At 37.7% G+C, this 23499-nt stretch overlaps 5 protein-coding genes across 5 annotated transcripts; 3 read left to right on the forward strand and 2 right to left on the reverse strand.

Moving 5' to 3' along the window:
• Positions 1-1350: 1350 nt before the first annotated feature.
• Positions 1351-4123, reverse strand: LOC137737434 (uncharacterized). Its single transcript, XM_068476902.2, has 2 exons — positions 3371-4123; positions 1351-2260 (listed from the first exon to the last, which is right to left on the reverse strand). The coding sequence occupies exons 1-2, from the start codon at positions 3964-3966 to the stop codon at positions 1594-1596; spliced, it is 1263 nt and encodes a 420-aa protein (XP_068333003.2). The 5' UTR covers positions 3967-4123; the 3' UTR covers positions 1351-1593.
• A 4431-nt stretch (positions 4124-8554) lies between these two features.
• Positions 8555-11997, forward strand: LOC137707790 (derlin-1). The gene is made up of 7 exons (XM_068446715.2): positions 8555-8752; positions 9749-9884; positions 9968-10041; positions 10291-10384; positions 10779-10907; positions 11038-11198; positions 11608-11997. Exons 1-7 carry the CDS (start codon positions 8736-8738, stop codon positions 11726-11728), a joined length of 732 nt encoding a protein of 243 aa, XP_068302816.2. The 5' UTR covers positions 8555-8735; the 3' UTR covers positions 11729-11997.
• A 630-nt stretch (positions 11998-12627) lies between these two features.
• On the forward strand, positions 12628-14120 carry LOC137717118 (profilin-2). Its single transcript, XM_068456425.2, has 3 exons — positions 12628-12897; positions 13440-13577; positions 13765-14120. The coding sequence occupies exons 1-3, from the start codon at positions 12769-12771 to the stop codon at positions 13897-13899; spliced, it is 402 nt and encodes a 133-aa protein (XP_068312526.1). The 5' UTR covers positions 12628-12768; the 3' UTR covers positions 13900-14120.
• Positions 14121-16987: 2867 nt separating this feature from the next.
• Positions 16988-18940, forward strand: LOC137732722 (profilin-2). The gene is made up of 4 exons (XM_068472009.2): positions 16988-17525; positions 17774-17911; positions 18190-18332; positions 18720-18940. The coding sequence occupies exons 1-3, from the start codon at positions 17403-17405 to the stop codon at positions 18322-18324; spliced, it is 396 nt and encodes a 131-aa protein (XP_068328110.1). The 5' UTR covers positions 16988-17402; the 3' UTR covers positions 18325-18332; positions 18720-18940.
• A 328-nt stretch (positions 18941-19268) lies between these two features.
• LOC137732714 (glucan endo-1,3-beta-glucosidase 13-like) lies at positions 19269-22159 on the reverse strand. Its single transcript, XM_068472003.2, has 4 exons — positions 21808-22159; positions 19786-21069; positions 19664-19694; positions 19269-19559 (listed from the first exon to the last, which is right to left on the reverse strand). Exons 1-4 carry the CDS (start codon positions 21863-21865, stop codon positions 19424-19426), a joined length of 1509 nt encoding a protein of 502 aa, XP_068328104.2. The 5' UTR covers positions 21866-22159; the 3' UTR covers positions 19269-19423.
• Between the last annotated feature and the right edge of the window lie 1340 nt (positions 22160-23499).

Consider the following 23499-nt stretch of genomic DNA (forward strand, 5'->3'; position numbering starts at 1 on the left):
GACAAGGTCACTTTTTGACTAAAAGCAAAACTGAGTAACATTTGTTGGAGAAGTAGATTGAGAAAACAGTTGTGGGAAAAGAATAGGAACCAATGGTGGATGATGAAAAGTAGTGGGATGCACAACCAAAGGTTTAGGTGACTGAGAGCTAGAGATCTCAAAACTAGAAAGCTTATGGAATCAATGAAACACATGTTCATCAAATAAAACTTGTGTTTACCTATGATGGTATAATCCTTATCTTACCTTACTGTACTTTACTTATACTCTGTAATCACGTGTGAAATGAGTTCATTCCCGCTCACCAGCGCACTCTTATATTTAGGCATTTTAGGTTTAAATTTATTTACATTTTCCACATGACTACACTTTATGGCTTCATCATCTTTCAGGTGTCGACCAGCACAGCTCGATTCGGAATCCTAGTGGACATACTGGGTCGAGGTGTGTCAATCATTGCTATAATTGGATTAACATTAAGGGACCATTTCTCCAATTAAGTTAAAATTGAAGGACCATTGCTACAACTTTCTCATTTGGGTTTCTATATTTGGCCCTTGATTCAGCCTCACGTGCATGACACGTGTCTCATTTTGATGGAAGTTCTGACGAAGTTGACGAAAAAGACAACTGCATCTTTGGATGAGTTAAGCAATCTCCAACCGAACGAGGGTCAGATGGCTCGTTTTAGCCCTCCAGTCCTCCAAGATATTAATATTTTAATGAACAATACATGGCCATATTTGCTTCCATCTTTGCCAAAGGGCCATAGGACTCGTTTTAGCCATGTCACAAAAAATTCGTCTCCAACCGAGGGCCAAACAAAATTTATTATTTAAATTTAATGTTATTTAATGTTGTTTGATATTGTTTAATGTTGTATAATAGCTTAGGAAGTTATAGGAAAAAAATAGAATTAAAAAAAAAATTAAAAATTTTGTAAAAAAAAAAAAAAAAAAGGCCTACCATTCTTGTCAGATATAACCTACAGGAATAAGTACAATGCTGTCGGTTATATCCGACAAGAATACTCAAAATTCTAGCCTAGCCCGGGGCGGCTGGCTCATTTGGGCCAGCCGGTTGGCCCTTTGGTCCTTTTTTGTCTAGTGGGGCCCACAAGCCCTTTGGTTTAGCCCTCGGTTGGAGATGGTTTTCGGCCCTCTGGCACTCTGGACCCTTCGGTTGGAGATGGTCTTAGGGAACCAATTGTCATAGATTTTTAGTTGAGGATCATTATTCCAATTGGGTTAAAATTGATGGACTGCTACAATTTCCTCCGAAAAATACAATAAACCATAAAATTACAAACAATTCTCTTTGTTTGCCTAAATTATTTGCAAGTTTCTTGTATATAGGTCACAGAACGATGTAATATTATAAATTTCCCTAATACATTTACAATGTGTAACCAACACCAAAACCACTGGCAGAATCAAAACCCGGAAAATCAAATCAAAGAATGTGGAGAAAAAATGAAATTAAAAATAAAAAATTATGCATATTTCAGTGCTCAAACTTAGTAAAAACTAATTGGTTGTCACAGCGGCAGAGAGGATGAATTAGTAAGAAAATTAAGATTTAAACCAGTTTTAATTAGGAGAAACAATTCTGCTCATCATGGCAAAGCTCCTTTCGGAGTTTATGAGAAAACAGCCGGCAAGCGTCCATGCTGAGATCAATGGCGGCAGAAAGCGCGACAAAAAGAGCAGCATCAGCCATGCAAGTTACATGCTGCACTCCGACTTGTACCACCGGCTTGCTAACCTTTCCTTCACCTTCCACGGTCGACCCCGTCACGAAACCTTTCACGGGTGACCTCGATTTCAAACCTGAATCTCTATTTAACCTACTGTCGATGCAAAACTGTCCGCCCTTTTTGACACTCAGTGTACCTTCGGCAATGGTAATGCTGCTGCTAGGCCCATTGTCAGTGACAAGCTCAAACTTGTACCCCAAGCCATCAATAGGCCCTCTCTCGCGCCATGCCTCAAGACGGCCCCATGGCTTCCAACTACTGATTGAGAACCCATGGGGTCGGAGGATGAGCCATGCTCCAGGGTTTGACCTGGATACGCGGTCAGTGCCCGGAGAGGGTACAAAGGGAGTGATCATGGAAGCGGCCGCCACAGGCGAGCCGGATAGGTCATGAATTGTTATCATCCACCCCTTTCTTTCCCTCCATGGCTTTTCTGTATCACCAGATAATGTTCTCATCCATCCTCTATTATTGTTAATGGTGGAATAATCTGATTGGAGAGATCTGCAGATTCCACACAAGATCAAGAATTAATTAATCATTATGATCATATTAGTTTAATTAATTTGTTTAATAAGGATTAGGACAGAGGATATTATCAAAAACAGGAATATAATCTTAAACAGAACATGTAGAATTCGAGACCAAATATATAAGCACATGGGAGGGAATCTAATCAAACCATGAAAGATACAGTTTGAGGAGTTGGGATTTTCTGTTTGACTAGATATGCAATGCAACGACCGCTAATTGTTCGAAAATACTTCAAGTTGTTTCAAATCATTTGGTTGGTGTTTTGCTTAAGTTAACATTCTTGGCTGGTGGAAGCAGGAAAATTAACAGCAAAATCTTTGAGGCCAAGCAACCAATTTACCAGACAATACATCCATGGTCTCGTTCAGTTTGTCAGATCTGTTGGAATGACATCTGACGGCCATATTTAACCGTTAATGAGTGATTGTTAAGTAATTCAATGTACCATATAAATAGTCAGTCTCCTAACATTGAACAAGAACGACGAAGATATATCCAAACTAGGTGAAATGTGTCATGTCAAATCTTCCAAGCCATTGCAACAAATGTGTGGAGTCCTTGATGTTTTAGTCAAAAATACCTAAAAATCCGTCTTACTAAAAAAAAAAAAAAAAAAAAAAAAAAAAAAAACCCTTGAGCCATTGTTATTGAACTCGACGATTGTTCCATTACAAAGTATTGCGTATATTTTTTCAATCGTTTTATTTTTAAGTTTTTCTCGTTAACATTATCAGGACGACTAACTCAATTTAGGAAAAAAGAAAGCAATTCATAAAAGAAAACACATGGAGAGGCACTAACTAGCATGAAGAAAGAACGTAAAATCCTGAAAATTGAACCAACCGGGCATGTGATTCTTGGACGCCACCTAATACTGCCACCCCAAAAATGCGTAATCCAAAACCCATATCGCCAAAAACGACACAGATGAAAAAGTAACTCACCCACAAAAGAAAAACAGAAAAAGAAAAAAGAGAATAATTTCCGCATTCAAGTTAACCACCACTCCAGGCTCACGTTAGCTAAAGTTAATCACTCAGGACTATAGTGCGCCAGAACCGCAAGTAAAGGAAAACTCACCGGTTTCTGGAGTTACGGTCCGCACTGAACTTGCAGCTAAAAACGGGCTGTCGTATGTCCCGCCCTTGAATCTGAAAAATCACCGGGCTGCACTCCGGCTCACCACCGAATTGGAAAACGAACCGGGGGTCTGGTTCAGCTCGAACCGTCAAGTGCAGCCTGGCGGAGGGCTTGTCGCAGTCCTTCCCTAATTTCACCCACCCGCTGTGTATCGCGGTTGATTGAGCCTTGGCCGAGTTCAAGTCAATGTTAAGTTGGACTCGGCCGAGCAATTTCCCACTAGCAACTCCGCATGTCTGGCCCATCCGACCAGTATAAACTGAGACCCGGAGAGCGACGGTCTTGCCGGCCAGCCTCCGGAGCATGGTGGGATCCACGTGGAAGCCGGGAGCGGACGTGGAGGATTCCGGCGGGGAGTCACCGGTGGAAGTGGAGAGGTTGACAATGGAGGTTTGGGGAGGGAAGTTTTTGATCTTGAGCTGGCAGAAGCAAGGGGTGGTGGAAGAGTGGACCCTCGGACCGGCGGGTCTGGTGGCGTGCGGGAGCTTGAGAGCAAGAGAGTCGACATTGAGCCGTACGAAGGGACACGGATCCATTGAAAGTTTATGAGTTTTTGAGAAGTGGGAGTGGAGGAGGAGGAGGAGGAGACAGCTTTTAGGGGTGAGTGGGACTGAAAGATGGGGGTTGTGTTGTTGGGATTATATTGCTTGCATGTTACCAACTTACTATTTTTAACGTTTTATCTTTATGTTTGTATTGTGGAGTGGATATTCTCTGTATTGTATTGTTGCCAGGTGAGATTGTAGTTGGAGGGGTTGGAGAGGGGTAGGAGATGTTTTTCTGCTTCAATTTTCCTTTTAATTATATTTTCTACTACAATTGGTGGATTATTTTGCTTCCTAAAAGTCTTTGTCTTGGATATCAACTGAGAGAAATGCTAAGGATAATGCTAAATGGACTAAATTTGTAAATAAAATTTACAATTAATGATGTATTACTAATAGAAATGAGCATGTTTATCAATACTTTAGTCATAATCCAATCATTAACTTCTATATCATTTAGTCTACAAAATTTTGACTACGAATTTAGTTTATCTACCACTATCCAAATTCTAAAGAGACTCTTTCAAAATGAGATTCTTTATAAATTCTTTGTCATTTCAAAATTTAACATTAATTTTTATACTAATATTATAAAAATTATATAAAAACAAAAGATGAGAAAAAATTCATAGATAACCTGACGTTTGAAAAAGTCATTCATAGAGTTTGGATTAACATTGTTTTGTGACACTTGAAGTTGAGTTGGCGATTGACTCAAGACATGGAAAGTGATGATACAAAAAGCAGAAAAGAATGACGGGCCCGACTGGGTAAAGGAAAAAAATGCAAATGAGCAAGAAAAGGAAGATGAAATGGATCCCGCAAGTGATTCAAGTGGGGTCAGAGGCACAGCTTGGTAAAGGCTGTCACCACCTCGTCATTCAAAAGCTTACCTGGATCGGACAACAACGCGCCATAAATAAACGAGCAGTAAAGGCTAATCGGCGCTCAGGACACTTCTTTATGATGAAAGCAATAGCACGGACATAATCGTTACGGTGCTATCGAAGTGACGGACACCGTTAATATATAAAGTTATGAAGAGATAAACTTGCACTGTAGATGTATAATTGTAGTGAAATACGGTAAGTTTAATATTCTTATGTCATATAAGCCATTTCATTTTTAACCGTTCATTGCGTATTGAATTATTTGTGCACTCAAGTATGATGACAATTAAATGTCATAAATATTGTCTCATATTTTCAACTTTTTCTTTCAATATATCATGAATTAAGAATATTTTCTGATTGGGATTTGGATAAAACAGGGTCGCTGATTAAATTCAAAGACAATTTGAAGAAAATCAAGTTCCATAATTCAGCAAAATTGGGACAAGTGGACAAAAGATGGGTGGGATTTCACCAACAAAAATTATAATTGGTGCACAACATTAAAAGGTCGACACTACTAAGTTTTATTCAAGGTGCATGCATGGCCCCAAAAAACAATTAATTTCTCCACTGTCAATTTTAATTAAATGTCATAGACAATGTTTTTCGTGTATTTTGGAATGTTTTCTTCTAATCCATTTTGTCACTAGTGGGGGTGGCTTCTAGATTTGAACTATTTTTTTTGGTTTGAAAAAACTGATATAATATTATTGAAATTAATTGTTACGTGCATTAAAAGTTTAGGCGAGCAAGACAACACATCAATTTTCGATCATCGACCATTATTTCTTCAAGAAGCACACTTTTTTTTTTTTTTTGTTCCATTAGATAAGAGGGAACTCTAACTCTTTGAAAGTCCTTTTAATATGAGTAGAAGTGTCTTTTTTATGAGATGATGCTTTTTCATGAAACACTTCAAAATACTTTTTCAAAAAGGGATGTGCTATCCACACATCACAAATTACTCCTCACACACTCTTTGTTAATTTATGTTCGTTGATCTTCTTCAATTCATCCGATCCGACGGTCGAAAATTAGGAGGGTGTGTGGGAAGTAAAATGGGACGTGTGGATATCACACCCCTTTCAAAAAACACTTCCAACATACGGGTTTATGAACAAAAGTGTTTTTTGAATTCATTTTCAAACTGCCAAACAATAGAAATAACAAAGGTAAATAACTAGATTAAATAGATGATTAATGAAACTTTTTTTTATTAATTTTCACTAGTAATTAACCTTATCTAATTCGTCACGGGTGGGCACACTTTAAATCTGTGGGGAGCAAGCTTGTAGGCATACCACATTTGATTGCTTGGCACAGTCTCATTCAAACCATGATGGTTGTTGCATTGCTACGCTACCAAATGTTTCACTCCTATAAAGCTATATAATAATAGTTTCTCCTCATATATTAACTTTTAATCCCACATCCTTAATTAATTATTAGCCAAAAATACTAGGCAATAGCAACGACAATGTTTGTCAATATAGTACCACTCTGTCGGCTGGCTTTGCTTTGTGTTGCAACGACAAGAAGCATCATGAGGCTTCTGAGTTTACAAACTTAATTTCATCCACTAATTAAGATCCAAGGGGTAATTACTTAAGCGAACTAGGTAGTAGGTTTCTCACTTCATATGTGTTACGGGTGTTAATCTGTCCAAAGCGAGATCGGTCGAACTTTTGTCGTGAAGGTGAAGGTCAGCATCGAGTGGTTTTAGTTGTGTGAAATCAAATGAGAGTCGAACTATCACCAAAATGTGAGAGTAGATACTGTATCATGCATTAGAGTTACCATCATGTCCAAAGCAACGGAAGAGTAGTAGAACTTTTCTCTTGAATATCAATGCATGTTAGAACCAAATTCTCCTTATATTTAAGCGTGAAGCTGAACGAAAGTTGAACTCTCATCATGGAAAGGAAAACAAATTCTTTACAATCAATGCTTTTGACGTTATCAGTAGGTAACACTATCACATAAGTCATAATTTTCGCCCTCCTATTTACTTCTTTACCATTCATTCCTTTGTTTCTAGATTTAGAATTGAACAATTTAATAGAGAACAAAGAAAGAAAAACAAGAGAACCCGAAGAAGTGGAAACAGAAAAATTTAGAATGCAGAAGAAGAAAATAAAAGTGTGAAAATCGCATGCCCTAGCAACCTAGAGTACATTAAACGTGTAGTGCATGAAAATCACACGCACTGTATCGTGGATCCTAAGCATAAAAAAATCTGGCATGTAAATCGATGTTTGATAACGTTATAAAAGCACATAGGGACAATCCATTTGGTTGTATTTTTTACACAAAACAAAGTTTTGGTGAATCCACAAAGGACACAGACAAAGATATTTAAAAACCAACTCAGGGGTCTTTTCCTTGTAACATTTCCAGGCAAGCATTTGAGCAAAGCGGCATGGTGCTGCTGGAGAAGGTATCAATGTATGAAAAGTTGGCAGCAGCAGCAGACAGGTCATTTGGGCGCTCTCTCTCTCTCTCTCTCTCTCTCTCTCTCTCTCTCTCTCTCTCTCTCTCTCTCTCTCTCTATATGTATATATATAATCTCTTAGGAAGATGGGCAGGTCTGGTTTGGTCCACCAGGACTAGGACCGGTGCAGTGATGATTTTCTGCCAAAAGCAAACCATAAATTATGGAAATTTAACACTAACTAATTCTTAATGATGAATTAGGACCCTCTAGAACCCTCTGCATAATGATCAATTAGGTGAAACGTATGATGAAGATGTACGTGCATATAAAATATTTGATGCAACTTTTCTCTCGTCAGACAATGATTTATAGCAGAAATGGCATTGTGATATCAAATCTTATCAGTGGCGATTCATGAACAGTATCTGGGGTAAGATGTAATAAGCTTTCAAACATTGACTTTGAAGAGGAATGATTAATTCAAGCTAGAACAGATGCCTAAGTCTGGACAACACTTTACTTCTTTGCCTTACCTCGGCCCTTGCGAAGTATTTTGCCCAATATACCTTGCTTCCCATAACAACAACGTGGAGCCAAGTCAGGGCTTACCCGTTCGCAAAGGGTCAATGGGGACCCATCCATTCATGTGGCATCTCTTGGCCTACGTGGAGCCAAGTTGGGGCTCACCTGTTCACCCGGGGTCATGCAGGGTTAAAGGGGACCCACTCATTCACGTGGATGTACGGGTCCGTCCCCTGGATTTGATACCATGTTAAATTTCAGGTAGATGGGCAAGGCAGGGTGGTGTGAGGTTGCATATCCTCTTTTCTACCTAAACCAGTAGTCATTTTCGGCTTTTCTCTTCAATTTCAACAACATTTCACAAAGTTCACTCACTTCACCCAAATATCCCTCGATGTCTCTGACCCCACCGTTGATAAAATCCACCCATCAAGAAATTTAGGCAAGAACTCGAGACCAAGATACATATCTGCACCAAGTAAATTTTTTTGAATCCGCCACTGAATCTTATCGTATGTACGTAAATTTTGTTTTATTTTTTCCCCATATTGAACCCATAACTTTTGGGTTAGGAACCCTTTGACTCAGTGGCCCAGATACCCACATTCAGACGGTAACCTTTGGGTCAGTGCCCAACCTCATAGGGCCTTAACCCACACATGCACATAGTCGGCCCAATTAACAACCCAATTGCAACCTGTTCGCGCGTGCGAAGAGTACCAAAAAACGTGCACGAAAGCGAGAGTCTTAGAGAAGCTTCTGGTTTCTGGGTCGTCGTTCCTGTATGAGCAAACCTCTTCTTCCCTTTCCTTCAATTCGAAGTTACTTGGTCGAATCGAGCAAGTAGGAATTAGAGGAGAGATCTCAATTGGGTAACCGTTCAAATTATTTTCTTCAATTCTGGGTCAACCATGTCTTCTCCTGCCGAGTAATACTAACACCCTCTTCTTTCTTCTTTCTATTTCGTTCTCAGATTCATAGATTATTATTCTTGGGATATATACGTATATATATGTATATTTTTCAGCCAATATACTTGAATTAATGTATTGGATTTTGATTTTGGTGCTGTTACATTGTACTAGCCGGCTTCGGGTTGCATTTTATGGTGTTTTTGTTTAGCTATGATTTAGCAGCAATTTTATACCCTAGACTTGAATTCAACTGTGTTTATGTACAATCTGATAAACCCAGATTTTTGTTGAGAAAGTTGATAAACCCAATTCTTAAATGGGAGTCCTTGAGATGCTAGTGTTGGTCATATTAAATTTGTTAGCGTGTTTGCACCGGTTTCATGGCCCTGAAGACTTTGAGTTGCTACCCGAAGAAATCGGGTTTTTGTGATTGTGGATTGGCCAGATGAGCTAAGTTAGGCATTGTTATGGGTGTATAACTTCCGGATGAAGTTAGTATAGCAAAAGGCGGTTTAGTCGTTTGATGACAATATAGCGTATGATTGATATATTGTGTATGATTTTATCTGATATGAATGGCTCTACTCCGGTTTGCAATGATGGATTATCATAATCGAGCTAGCTTCAGCATCTGTTATTGTTTTCCCTCAAAACAATAAAACTAGGGTATAGGAAAAAGAACCCAACTTCAGATTTTCTTTTTCTTGGCAGCATGTTGAAGCAAAAGTCATATATCACCTTAGCCGTATATTGTTCTTTGGATGAGTTGAATTAGGCATTGCTATGGGTGTGTAACTTCCGGATGAAATTAGCATATCAACAGGCGGTTTAGTCATTTGATAACAATATAGTGTATGATTGTGTATGATTTTTTCTTCATATGAATGGCTCCGCTCCTGTCCATGATGATTGATTACGATCATCCAGCTATCTTATGCATCTTATTGTTTTCCTGAAGATACAGTTGCTCCAATCACAAGTTACAACCATATATTGTTTGCTTCTTTCAGATGGTATCGGTCACTCCCACCCATAAGCAAGGCTTATGGTACCCTCTGTGTAATTGCAACTACAGCCTTTCAATTGGGGTTTTATGATTGGAAAAGTATTGCATTAGTACATAAACTAGTATTCTCACATTTCCAGGTATGTATCCCATCAGATAATTTAAGATTTGTGCATAGTTGTTAAGATATCAATTGGATTTTGAACTTCACCATTCTTTGTAGGTTTGGAGGTTGTTTACAAACTTCTTTTTCCTTGGAAACTTCTCCGTCAACTTTGGAATCCGCATTCTGATGATGTAAGTTATAGTTCTATAGGATACCTGGTCAGATGAATTGAAAATAGATCTTTGTCACAGTCTATACTCTTATATCTTTTTTTGGGCCTTTGCAACAAAGTGGTACCTCTCCTTTTAGAAGGCATACAATTTTCCCTGTTATGCAGCATAGGAGATAGATTCATTCTTCTTTTAAGTATTGGATCAATGGATTCAATAAGGGAACTTAATTAATCATGCAGTAATACGAAAACATTAATGATTTTACAGAGCAAGATATGGGGTTCAACTTGAAAAGGGACCATTTGATCGACGAACAGCAGATTTCTTGTGGATGATGGTATTTGGAGCCACGACATTGTTGGTGCGTGAGTTATCTTCATCATACTTTTGCAATTAAATCTTTTTCTTCTGAATGAAAAGGTCAAGTGTGTTTTTCTGTGGTGTCTAGGCTAACTTACAATCTCATAAGCTGTCTAGAATTTAAAGTGGAATTGATTTTTTGAACTCAAAAGGCTGATTTTACTTGGGTTTTACTGTTCATCCTGTATGCTTTTCATCTTCCTGTTCAGTGTCAATCTATTACTGCAACCTTTCGTATGATAGGGAAATCTACTATTGAAAGTTTGAAACTTAAGGAAGTTGCTTCACATGTGATTGTGTCTCATATAGTGTAGCTTGATAGGATCGTATTGTCATTGAATTGTACGCCAATCCTATATCCTGTTTTCACCTTTCACTCTTGTCTTGAATTTTAGGTTTTATCTGCTATCCCTATTTTCTATTCTCCTTTCTTGGGGATATCTCTTGTGTTCATGCTTGTTTATGTCTGGAGTAGAGAATTTCCAAATGCCAACGTCAACATATATGGTCTCGTGCAACTTAAGGTATGCACATTGGTATATATACAAAGTTTCTCTTGGGTGCATCTATTTTGTAACTTCTATTTTGTAATTTATCTGCATCTACGTATTCATAATGTCTGGTGCATGCAATTTCTGTATATTGTGATTGCAGGCGTTTTATCTACCTTGGGCAATGCTTGCTTTGGACGTCATCTTTGGTTCCCCATTTATGCCAGATCTGCTGGGAATCATTGCCGGACATCTGTTTTACTTCTTGACTGTGTTGCATCCATTGGCAGGTGGAAAGAACATATTACAGACTCCAAGATGGGTGTATCCTTACTTTTATTCATTTACTTTTTTCAATTGCAAAGTAAATTCATGCAAAAGCGAAGCTATCATACCGTCATTCATTCTCTTTCACATATTATCTGTTTGTACTTTAGTTTCTTCCGTGCTTGTCTATTGCATTCTACTTGTAGCTCATTGCAGTCAAGTTTTTAGTTTTGTAGTCAGATATCCACATTAGCATATGTAGCTCATCCGCGGTCTATCATAATCATCCACGTTTGGCAGTGTTAGTTGTCATTCTCTTTTCAGGGTCATTGCCATGCTTTTGTGGTAATGTTTCAAAACTAATGGCAGTCTACCACATAGTAATTGATTTCTCACTTTCGTCAACTAATCATACTCACTTGAAGGTAGTTTGCACATAAAGATTTCCTTGACTGTTACTGCACAGACGTAAAATAGTTGCAAGATGGAGGATAGGAGCTCCTCCACCAACTAGCCTAACCCAAGAACCTGCCCCAGCTGCTGCTGGTGTGGCGTTCAGAGGGAGGTCTTATCGACTTAGCGAATGATTGCGACCTGTAAAGGGGCTGAGATTTTTCAGATCATTTAAACTTTCTCACTTTTTTGTGGAGGCCGAAACTAACAAGCAGAAAGGAAGCAATTTGGTCATAAAGGCCCTAACTGTTGCAATTGTAGTAAAAATTCCCCATTGAGGATACATTTTCATAGTTTGTTGAACTTGTGAAGCGAAATGAAGAATATTTCAAACAAACTACAGATTGTTTGAGTTGCTACGAATGCTAATGATGCAGACAAATCTTTACACCAATTTAATTCATTCTCGGTGCACCGTATGTTTGAATTTAAATACGAGGCCTCAAAGTTTTGATATCAATTGATCCAACAGATGATATATGATAATCTCATTATCAACCTTTATTAGAAATTCTTGGCGCAAAATATTCGTTCTTCAATAAAGAACAGACATGATGTCGAAAATGCATCAATAGCGTGTTTACGTATTTCATTGGCAACAATAACATTTACGTGTTATCTATGTCATATTGACGGATTTAAAAACATACATCTATTTCAAAGTCGAACTACAACATTAAACAATTTTTGGTTCTTGGTTGTACAATTTTCTGGGATAGTTTGGAGATTTGAGAGAGAGGGAATAAAGCATTTCTGTTGGCAATTTCAGGCAGGGTAATTGATGGATGGATTTGAGAGGGGAGACTTGGGATAAATAGCAATATTTCTCCAACAGAAACAGAGGAAAAATGGTCAAATAAGTACAAAGACCAAGGATAAAGCGACACGTGGCAGCATGAAATATGAAGGATAGAGAGAGAATGGAGGTGAGCCATCAGATGAGATCCATGTTTCTCTCTTTCAAAGCTCTCCCCTCCCCCCACATTTCTCTCTCCTCCCTCTGTTTATAATTTGCTTTCTCAAAACTAACCACAATATTAATAACTCCACCAAACAAACAAATCACTTCTTCCTTCAGAAAAATTCTCACAGCTTTCTGTACACCAACAAACAAGAATACAACAAGCATAACACAAGGCAGACTCTTGCACTACAACATCAGAGGTAATCGAAAATGTCGTGGCAGACCTACGTGGACGACCACTTGATGTGCGATATTGACGGCCAGGGACAGCATCTCACCGCCGCTGCCATCGTCGGTCTTGATGGCAGTGTTTGGGCCAAGAGCTCTTCCTTCCCTCAGGTCCAACCCTACCTCTCCACCTTTCACTATTTGCGTGCTTTCCTTTGTGCTTTCTTTTTGGACTTGTGTTGCCATATAATATTTGGTTACATCGTCAAACTGTGAATAGAGACCATCTCGAAGCTTGCATAGTCATGATCGACAATCCACGTTCACAATCTGACAACATAGTATATTGTCATCGTTTTCGTTGTATGTTGTTTGGTGTTCAATATAGTTGCATTACATGCTTTACTTCATCTGATCCACACATTCAAAATATCATAAGATATTGATTTCTTATTGCCACATAATATATGGTTACATTGTCATTATGTGAAGCGAGACACATTCTCAAGCATATTTTTGTCATGATCAATAGTACGTGCTCACAGTTTGACGACGTAATATACTTATATGGCCGTCTTTATTGTATGCTGGTTGGTGTTCAATGTAGCTGATTGCATGCAGCATTGTTAATCTGTGGTTGATCTCTTTCATACAGAAATGCATGTGCTTGTGGATTTAATTAGGGTTCATTATATATCATTCTTCACATGCAGTTTAAGCCAGAGGAGATGACTGGTATCAACAAGGATTTCGAGGAACCGGGCCACCTTGCTCCAACTGGCTTGCACCTTGGAGGCACAAAGTACATGGTAATCCAGGGAGAGCCTGGCGCTGTCATTCGTGGAAAGAAGGTACGAGCCTCCCATATTGTCAATAATGTATCAATAACATATCAATACATTTTGTTAATTATAATTATGTCAACACATCATCGATTTCATGTCAACAATTTGTTCTTTTGTCCGTTCCATAGTTGGACTACACATACTTATTGCACAACTTTTAGACTAAGATCTCCTTTGTAATTGGTTTTCTTAGGGCTCTGGAGGAATCACCATAAAGAAAACTGGGCAAGCTCTAGTATTTGGAATCTATGAAGAACCAGTGACTCCAGGGCAGTGCAACATGGTTGTTGAGAGGTTGGGCGATTACCTTGTTGATCAGGGCCTGTAGGCTAAATAATATTCTACCATGTTCATGATCTCCTAGCATTCAATTTTGGATCTTATTTTTCTTTTTGTTTTGGGGTTTTGGTTCCCAGTTTGCATCTCCTTCATCCAAAACCCTAAAAACTGGTGGTGAAGTTGTTGCAGACAAACCATGTGACAAGGACTAAAAGCAGTTTGGTGTTTGAAATTGTTTGAATATTGCATAAGCTCTATATTTTCATGATATATTTTTGTATCCTTTTATTCCCTCCGTATTTCCCTTAATCTCTTGGAGTTTTTCTTAAAGCATCTTTATCTGGCAAAAGCTTGCCAGCACATATTTGAAGCGCTGGTTGTGAATTTATGATTTGGTTTTTTATTTTTCTCACAAAAGTTATGAGATGTGCTCGCGACATGTTTGGTACAATAATGAATCAAACAACTAGTTGCATTGCATATAAAGAAGAACGTGTCGAGGAGATGAGGGAAACTTATTTACAACATAAACATCATTTTAATAGTATTTTTAAGTTTTTGATATAACAATACGTCATAGACTTAATATATTACATATATGACATCCCGATTGCATAAAACAATACTTAGTCATTGATGCACTTGCATGTAACATTGCTAGTTGGCAACCAATGGTCTTCAAAGCCTAAATCCTCCCATTTTGGCGTTTGATTAATGGTTTTGCTGGCAAGGGAATATTTATCATCATTTTTTATTTTAATGGTGGGAAAATCCACCATCATGGTTTGCCATGCTTTCCTCAGAAACAAGAAGACCTCAGATATTGCAAGTTGCCGCATGTCCTCACATATCATAGGGAATATCTCCTGATTAAAAAAGAAAGAATTCTCCTTTGGGAAAGTGACGGGACAGAAAATCTAAGTTAACTGTTAGGGTTAAGAAAAAGATGAACAAATCAAAAGTATTTTTACCAGAAGGGTATATTATCAATTTCCCCCCTGAACTTGTGACCATTAGCCAATTTCCCCCCTCAACTTTAATTTTGGCCAATTTCCCCCCTCAACTTTCATGATTAGTCAATTTCCCCCCTCAACTTTAATTTAGCCAATTTTCCCCCTCAACTCTTATAATTAGTCAATTTGCACCCTACTGTTAAATTTTTAATTTGATCATAATTAAACAAGTGTGTGTAAGAAACTAAATAAGATGTATGTTAATCATGTTCCTATATCTTTATCCTATTACAAATAGATTAAAATTTAGAATTTTCAATTTATCATAGATAGTATTATTAGTCATAATAAATCAGTATGGAGTAATTTTATTTGATTTTTGACTATACAAAATTGATAACAAAAAGGATTGATGTGTAAATTTTTGTATGTGAATACAATTTTCTTTATAAAAGTGAAAGCTAAGTTCAAGTAAATTGCGGAGAATGGAGCTTTAGTAAAAAAATGGCTAGTCTATTCATAATTTTCGACTCCTTATTAAGAATAACCCATTTTATTGAAATAGGTTTGATCCATGAGTTTAGGATTATTATTTCTTTTTGTTATTATTTCTTCTTCTACATGCTTTAAACCCGATTCATAACTTTTTCTTATAATCAACCCATGTCACATACTAACTGTATTATGTTTTTGTACATTTTACCCTATATTATGCAGGTGAGTTTATGTTAATTTTAGTACTTTGTTGGAAGCTATTAGAAAGATTGAAAATTAAGAAAAGAATAGATGGAAAATTAAAAAAAAAAAAAATTAACAGTAGGGTGCAAATTGACTAATTTTGAGAGTTGAGGGGGGAAATTGGCCAAATTAAAGTTCAGGGGGGGAATTGACTAATTATGAGAGTTGAGGGGGGAAATTGGCCAAAATTAAAGTTCAGGAGGGAAATTGGCCAATGGTCACAAGTTCAGGGGGGAAATTGATAATATACCCTTACCAGAAAGAAACAAACAAGAGTAAGACTAGGATAGACAGAGATTCTCCTAAGCGTGGCCTTTTTTCATAATTTATTTTATCCTTTTGTAGCTTTAAGCTTTGTCGTTGGGAAAGAACAAAGATCATGGTTTTTATATTATAGGAGCAAATAGGTGTAAAATTTGAAGCATTTCTTAAAAAAATAAAAATTGAAAATTGAATAGATTTGGAGCAAAAATAGCAAAGAAGATGTTGAAAAATATTACATCGACATATAATAATAAAAAAATGACGTATTCTTTTACTTCAATCAAATTACCAAAGCTGAAGTGTAAAAGAAGGCTGAACTTTAGACGTCAAAATTGACGCCAAATAAATTTTTTGTTTTTACCAAAGGCACTCAACGTGCCTTACATTAAATGATAGTATATTCAAATGTTTTTGTTGCTTTTAAACCAGTAAATACACAACTTTTATTATTTTTGTTTAAAAAAAAAAACATAAATGAAGCGATAAATTTTAACATATTGGGTGAAAAAAAAAATGTTGACAAGATGTCAAATAACCAAGTTAACCATCAAATTGAATTTTGATGTATTAAATTTGACGTCTCATTTGAAGATGCTTTAAGAGAACCTAAAGTAGTTTAATGTTCTAAATTTCATACTCTTATGCCGATGGGATGAATTTGTTTGGCATATTTCCTATGTGCTATTTTTGCATTTGCAAAAGAAATATAAGCAAAATGCACACAAGAGGGGTGGATGTGTTACATCAATTTCATGCATTTATTCATGCATGTGGGGTTGATATGAAACGGACATGACATCTAACTTACCAAAAAATGCACATTATCATAAAAAGATACTAATTATCATGGGATAGCTCAGTGGTTGAGAATAAATTTTAGACCTATACTCAACACGACACATCCTTCGTTTGATTCATGACGCTAGTGAATCACATGATGATGGCTAAGGTGTGAGTCTTCCTAACCTTCGAAAGGATGGACTGCCATAACAAAATTATCAGCCGGTCCATTTAAAAAAAAATCATATGAAAGATACGAGACATTGTCACGTGAGTATATTGTTCGAACTCTATAATTAATTAACATTTGAGCGTCGTCTCACGTTGCATTAATTTTGTATCTTCCATCCCACATTAGAGAACTCTCGTATTCTTAAATTCTAAGAAATATATAACTTTTGAAGTTGCAATTATATTACAAATGAGATAATTTTCACAAGATCAAAGATAAAAGAAGTAATATAGTCCTTAATAATCACACAAATTTCAACTATATGCTTACAAGTTATATTGAATACATAATATCTCCTAAATTTGTTTTTTAAGGGGGGAAATCATTTAATACATCCTTAATATTTTTTTATAAGAAAGGGTAAAAATATTCAGAATTTAAAGAGATTCACCCTTCGGACAAAAAATAAATTAAAATTTAGAAAAAGAAAAAGTATGTAAAAACTGCGTGCGCAGCCTGGGAGTATAGAAGACTGAGGGTTGAAACGAGAGCTGAATTTCCTCCGCAGCACCCCAAAACCTCCGATTCAGCAGCAAATCCCACCAGACACACAAAAACCTACGAGAAACCTCAAAAAACAGCAACATGTCTTGGCAAACGTACGTCGATGACCATCTGATGTGCGAAATCGAAGGCAACCACCTCTCCGCCGCAGCCATCATCGGCCACGACGGCAGCGTCTGGGCCCAGAGCGCCACCTTCCCTCAGGTACCCATCATTTTTTTCACTCTCTTCCTATAAAACACCTCAAAATTTCAATTTTTATAATCCCATCTTGCTTAAAGCTTAGATTTTTGGTGGGCAAGTCAAAGTTTGATCCGGTAAACAAATCGATTTGTGCGATCTTTGATCTGGGTTTTCATCTAACCACATCGTTGGATGCGGTAATTTGATAAAGATTAGTGCTTGATTATTGATTGGTTAGTGTTTTGGTTGTTATTGTTTGGGACAATTAGTTGAAGCCTGAGGAGGTGACTGGCATTATGAATGACTTCAATGAGCCGGGTTCACTTGCTCCGACCGGGCTGTATCTTGGAGGGACCAAATACATGGTGATCCAGGGTGAACCAGGAGTTGTGATTCGAGGAAAGAAGGTAATATTTGTCGCTTAATTTGATCCATTCGTTTCCAATACTTACAAACCACATGCATGATTCATGCCTATGTATTTTGGTTTTGGGAAATACGCACAAATTGAACTGGTTACATAACATGTATGGAGATGGGTGTATAACACGGTTTAGTGATTCGTTATTGGATGTTCTGTTGCTCCATTTCTATTTTTATTGAAAGTTTATAGTAATCGTTCGTGTTTCCCTTCGTTTTTTGTTTTCATGGTTCTTGATCTGGGTTTGTGTCACTTTAATCGCAGGGCCCTGGTGGTGTCACTGTGAAGAAGAGCACTATGGCTTTGCTGATCGGGATTTATGATGAGCCGATGACTGCTGGCCAATGCAACATGGTTGTCGAGAGGCTTGGGGATTATCTCATTGAGCAGGGTCTCTAGTTACCTTGGTATGTTGTTTGTTCTTTTACTTGAGAGAAACTTACCGACAGGCCAATCAAGATCTTCCATTGCAAAATATAAAATATATGCAGATGCAGTGCTTGTTTGGATGTGCATTTTTGCTCACCGCCTTTAAGCAGCGGTGAACATGTTCATCACATTAATCACCAATGGATGAGTTTGATTTACTCTATTTGCCACATAAATCTCAAAATTTAAACTCATCCAATGACACTTAATATGGTGGTAATGCTCACAACTTAAGAGTGGTAATAGACCATGGTGCCTCCTAGTTTGGGCAAGTTATTATGCTTTTGGTTAGGTAAATCTTCTTGATTTCTATAGAAGTTTTCATCTACTCATCCTGACTGGCTGCCGGAAATGTTTTGCTGCAGTGAGAAGAAAAACTACCTGTATTGCTAGCGTTGGAACCTCTTGCAGAAATGATATTTGGTGCTTGAGAAATGATGATTATGGTCTTGTGTTATTGTCTTTGTACTTCTTTGATGATTTGTATTGTATGATTTTCAAGCGAGGTACTTGTCCAATGGATTTCAGTAATGGATGTTGCAAATTGATTTGCATGATTTATAGAAAATTTATTTTTATCATGGTTTTTCTCTGGTTTTCAGTAAATGGTTCTCTGTTTACAAGAGATATGATCCCGGCATAACACCGTTGGATTCAGAATCTTGTTTCCAGTGTAGTCTCCGGCTTCAGTTGAGGTGATGGTGGTGGCATAAGTTACAGGCAGGGTTAGTGTGTCGAGGCAATACCGAAGTGTATGCATGAAACTTTGGTATTGCCTTGACACACTGCAGATGTATATCGTAGCTACGTCGACTCGTCCTCTCCAACTGAGGTGTGAAGTTCAAACATAAGATGCAACATCTTTAGTTCAAACTTAAGCCTCTGCAAAAATATGTAATTCATGTCATCCCATCTTCAGAAGACGAACGCTATCATACAAAACTTAGGGAGCAGTTTGATGTTCAGCAATTACAATTCTTTCCCTTGAAAACGGGGCAACAACTTTCAAAAACCAACACCGCTCCCTGCATTACACTAATCACCGGAATACAAGAATCGCCAATCGCCATTATCTGCTCTCCGCGGAAAGGAATGACATCAAAGTCACCAGAAGGCAACTAAAAATCCATGCTTGAACTCCGTTCCTCGTGGAAGAGGAGGTAGAAGATATTGCAGTCGTATTACTTGATACGGTTTTGTTGCTCCTGTGCGAAAGTTGCGAAAGTTGCAAAAGAAGAAAAGATCGGTAAATATGGAGTGCAAAATTGACAAACAGAATTCGTAGGGTTTTTGTTTATATAAAACTTACCCAGTAGTCATATAGATGCAGTTGTCATAGCCTGCACAAGCGGAGGAAGATTAGTTAGTTTTCAGCGAGACCTGTTAAAGAAATCTGGTTTAAAAGCAGGGCTTGGATCCGTGAATACGTACTTGGGTTCTTATCGACCTTGATCCCTGTACCTCCGAAACTGCAAGCAATATCAGTAGCCCCATTTTGCTGGTAATAAGTGTTGAATGCAAACGATGCGTGAGCCACTGTATTATCTGGCTCGAAACAAGGCTGGCTAGGCTGAATAGCTCTACAGTCCACATTCCCAGGACCACAAGCCCAATCCAAGGCATTCTGCAAGTCGAGTTCAGAAGCCTTACTCGAAGCAATGCACCATGTTGTCGTTGTTGTTCCATTTGAACTGGTAACATTAGTCTCTGTAGTCATATCCACGGAACCTTTTCCTGTGAAATCCAGGTTGTAGACGCTAGTCTGGTCCGGGTAAAATAGCCCCCAGTTCCTCTCAGATTCCAACCCTGGCTTCCTATTTTCGTTGAACAAGGAGAAGATGTACACATCCAGCCTCTCTCCAGGCTTTGCGGGAGTACCAGTATCGTTGATGACATGGCGAATCAAATTGGTATTGTAAGTTTGGGCATTATCAGGAGTTGCAGCTGTCTCTTTAGGTGATCCTTTCGAAGGCCAGCCCGTCTCAGTGACCATGACTTTGATTGTTTTGAAATTCAGGGCCATCAGCGCGTAATATATAGCGTCAATCTGAGCATCGAGCATGTTAGTGTATAGCAAACCAGTGTTCGGATCAATAACTTCTGAAGATGCCTCAAATAGAGCGTAATCCAAAGTGCCATTGCTTGGAGAATCTCTGTAAGCATAGTATGGATAAATATCAACCATGAAGGGTGACTGGTTTTCGGCAAGGAATTCCAACAGCGGTTTCAGGAAAGACGCATGGCTGCTATTAAAAGCCCCTGCTGAGGGAGGGAATGATCGGGACAGAACACCGAGGGAATGTGTGCTCGATAATTTGATCTTCTTAGACAGACCAACTTTTTTTAAGGCTGTGAGGACATTTCTCATGGCCGGCACTACTTGGGCAGAGAAATTACTGGAGCTCTCAGTAACTTCAGCTCCAACCGTTATGTATGTGATCTTCGTTGCTGGGTAGTAAGGAAGGATGCTGTTCTTGAGCCAGGTGTCTGCATTGGATTGGAACTGTGAAAACGCCAATAAATCCGAGTTCGGAACCCCAATCATAAGTTCAACGCCAGTGTTTGCAAAGGCCTTGAGGACTTGTATGTTGGAGTCGTAAATCCTAACATATTTAATGTTATGAAGCTGGACAAGCTGCGCCGCTTTGTCAGGCGTAGGAAGATCATCAGCATTTCTTCCATAGCAGATTCCAATAGTACTTCCCCAGCAAACATCTGCCACGAAGATCAACAAGATTCAAACAAATGAACATTCATTCAACTTCGGAAATGTCCGGCAACACAAATATACAAACACCAACTGAAAGATTGTATGACCGTCAACGGATAGTGGTCTAGCAGCCAATGTCTACCATTAAACCCGAAACCGTATTCCCAAGTCCCTCAACTAATTCCTAGTGACAGTTAGACAATGTCAACATGCATTTTACGGAATAATCGCTTCCTCTCAGGAACAATTGCTTCATCAGCAATGAACCCTTTCAATTGCTCAAATTTCAAATTTGAATATTTTCCAATTGACCATACCACATTATATACTTGTTCGTATCAGATCGTATTGTAAATGACCAAAACAAGATAGGGGCCTCAAAACCCCAACAACTTGAATAAAGGATAAAAACAGAGCAAATATAAAAGAAAATCATTAGTTTAAGCTCCTACATTCTTAGAATTTCACACTCTGTTGAAAAACGAGGGCGAAAAACGAGAAAAAAGATCCCTAAATGGCCAATATTTCCTTTTTGTTTGTGCATAATGTGTGTGAATTTTCTCTTAAAGCACTTTGTGAAACCAAAGATCCGATGGCTAAGAAGCCAAATAAGAAAAACCACTTGTTGAACAAAGAAATCCCAGCTGAAAGCAGTTCAAACACCATCATCAATGCCCACCAAAAGAGAAAGAAAGCAAAAAACGACAGAGATAAATAAGAAGAACCGAGAAAGAAAGACGAACCCAAAAGTATAGGCAGCAGTGAAGTTGCAAAGAGAAGCCGGAAGAACCCTCTTCCCATTTGCTCTTTTTCTTTCTTTTCTCAAACAGCTTCTGCTTTTCTCCTTCCTCTCTGAGCTCCAAGCAATCTCTTCAACGTTCTTGTTCCTTCTTGTGAATGGCAACGGCACCTTGGTGCTTTTCCACTTTCCCAAAAGCCTCTTCTCTATCCGTGTGGTTTCTCAGAGCTCGATGGTGAAAGCACTTAAGAATCAACTTATGGTAAGCTAGTAAACACTTTTGCTTCTACGTATGTATAGGTAGGGACTTTCTTGAGTTACTACACATATTTTAACTGCTAAATTTTTATTTAAAAATATAAAAATAAAAATTTAGCAGTTAAAATATAACCGGAACTCCGGAATACCTCGGAATTTTCTTTATTAGTAGACCAAATCTAAATTTAGGCTAAATGCTATTTTTTAGGTTTTATTTTTCTCTCAAACTTAACTCAACTCATGTTAAATGTATGGGTTAAAAGCTAAAAGCCAAACAAAGCTAAATTTCCCTTAGGATTTAGCCCAGAAAATGGTGTGGACATCACCAGCGGGACTCCATCCACATAGGCATGTCTCATGGAATTTATTGAATCTAACAGCTGAGATCGAATATAATCAAATCTAACGGCAAAAAAAAGATCTAACAACCCGAATTTAAATGCAACAGCTAAAATAATTAAAAAAATTATTTAACTCAAAATTCATCTAAATTTAATGATTTTTAATATTTATCCAAATTTAAATATTTTTAAATTAAAATGTTCATAAAATTAAATTATGATAATGTACATAATTAAAAAAAAAATAGTTTGAAAGAAAAAATTAACCTAAATTTATAATTTAATAATCTTAGACTGAAAAATTTAGATCATAAAGATTAGGGTCGAAAAATTGTTTCTAGATTAAAAATTTTAGATTTCAATCCAAAGGTGAAGATGGTGTTAGGTACAGGTTTAGAGCTCAGTCATCAGTAGGGGAAGAAGCTTTTCAGGGTTTTTAGTGCTTGTGTCAGCAGAAGGACCGGACCTGGCAGTTGAGTATAAAATCTAGTTAATTCAAAGGCATCGGGTCCGGAAGTAACTTTGCATGTCTCAGTGGTAGGTTCTGCTTCGCACTGTTTATTTTAATCCTTAAATATATAGGGCTGGTGCTGGTTAAGCTGCTACTGTTGGGTTTCTGTATGTAGTTGCTAAATGCCAAACAAACGGTCCCATTCGAGCAAGGGATTCTGCTTACTTCCCTTGTATATAGAATATTAGAATATTAAAAGTGATATCCGCAGGTAAAACATATCTTTGTCTCTTGCTTTTTGGATTTTGGTCTGCTATAGGTAAATCTAGGAGAACTACATGTATTACAAGTTTTGTAGTTTATCTATCAACTATCTACCGACCGTTAGATTTTCAACCTACGGTGAAAGATGTGTCGGGTGGTTTTACGAATCTAACACCTAAATTTAGTTGATTAAAAAGAAAGAAAAAGAATATTTAAGCGTTAAATTTTTATTGATGAAAAATCACTTGGCACAAGTGTCGGATACTGCTAAAAATTTCTCCTATACTAACTAATTGTTAATAAAAATAGTCCTCCGTCTTCACGTACGTTATGGGAAATGTTGATAACCTTCTTGCTTGGACCTTTCGTTTACTTTCTTGGC

Source organism: Pyrus communis, chromosome 15 (genome assembly GCF_041283825.1).
Source record: "Pyrus communis isolate YQ-2024b chromosome 15, ASM4128382v1, whole genome shotgun sequence".
Classification (NCBI taxonomy): Eukaryota; Viridiplantae; Streptophyta; class Magnoliopsida; order Rosales; family Rosaceae; genus Pyrus; species Pyrus communis.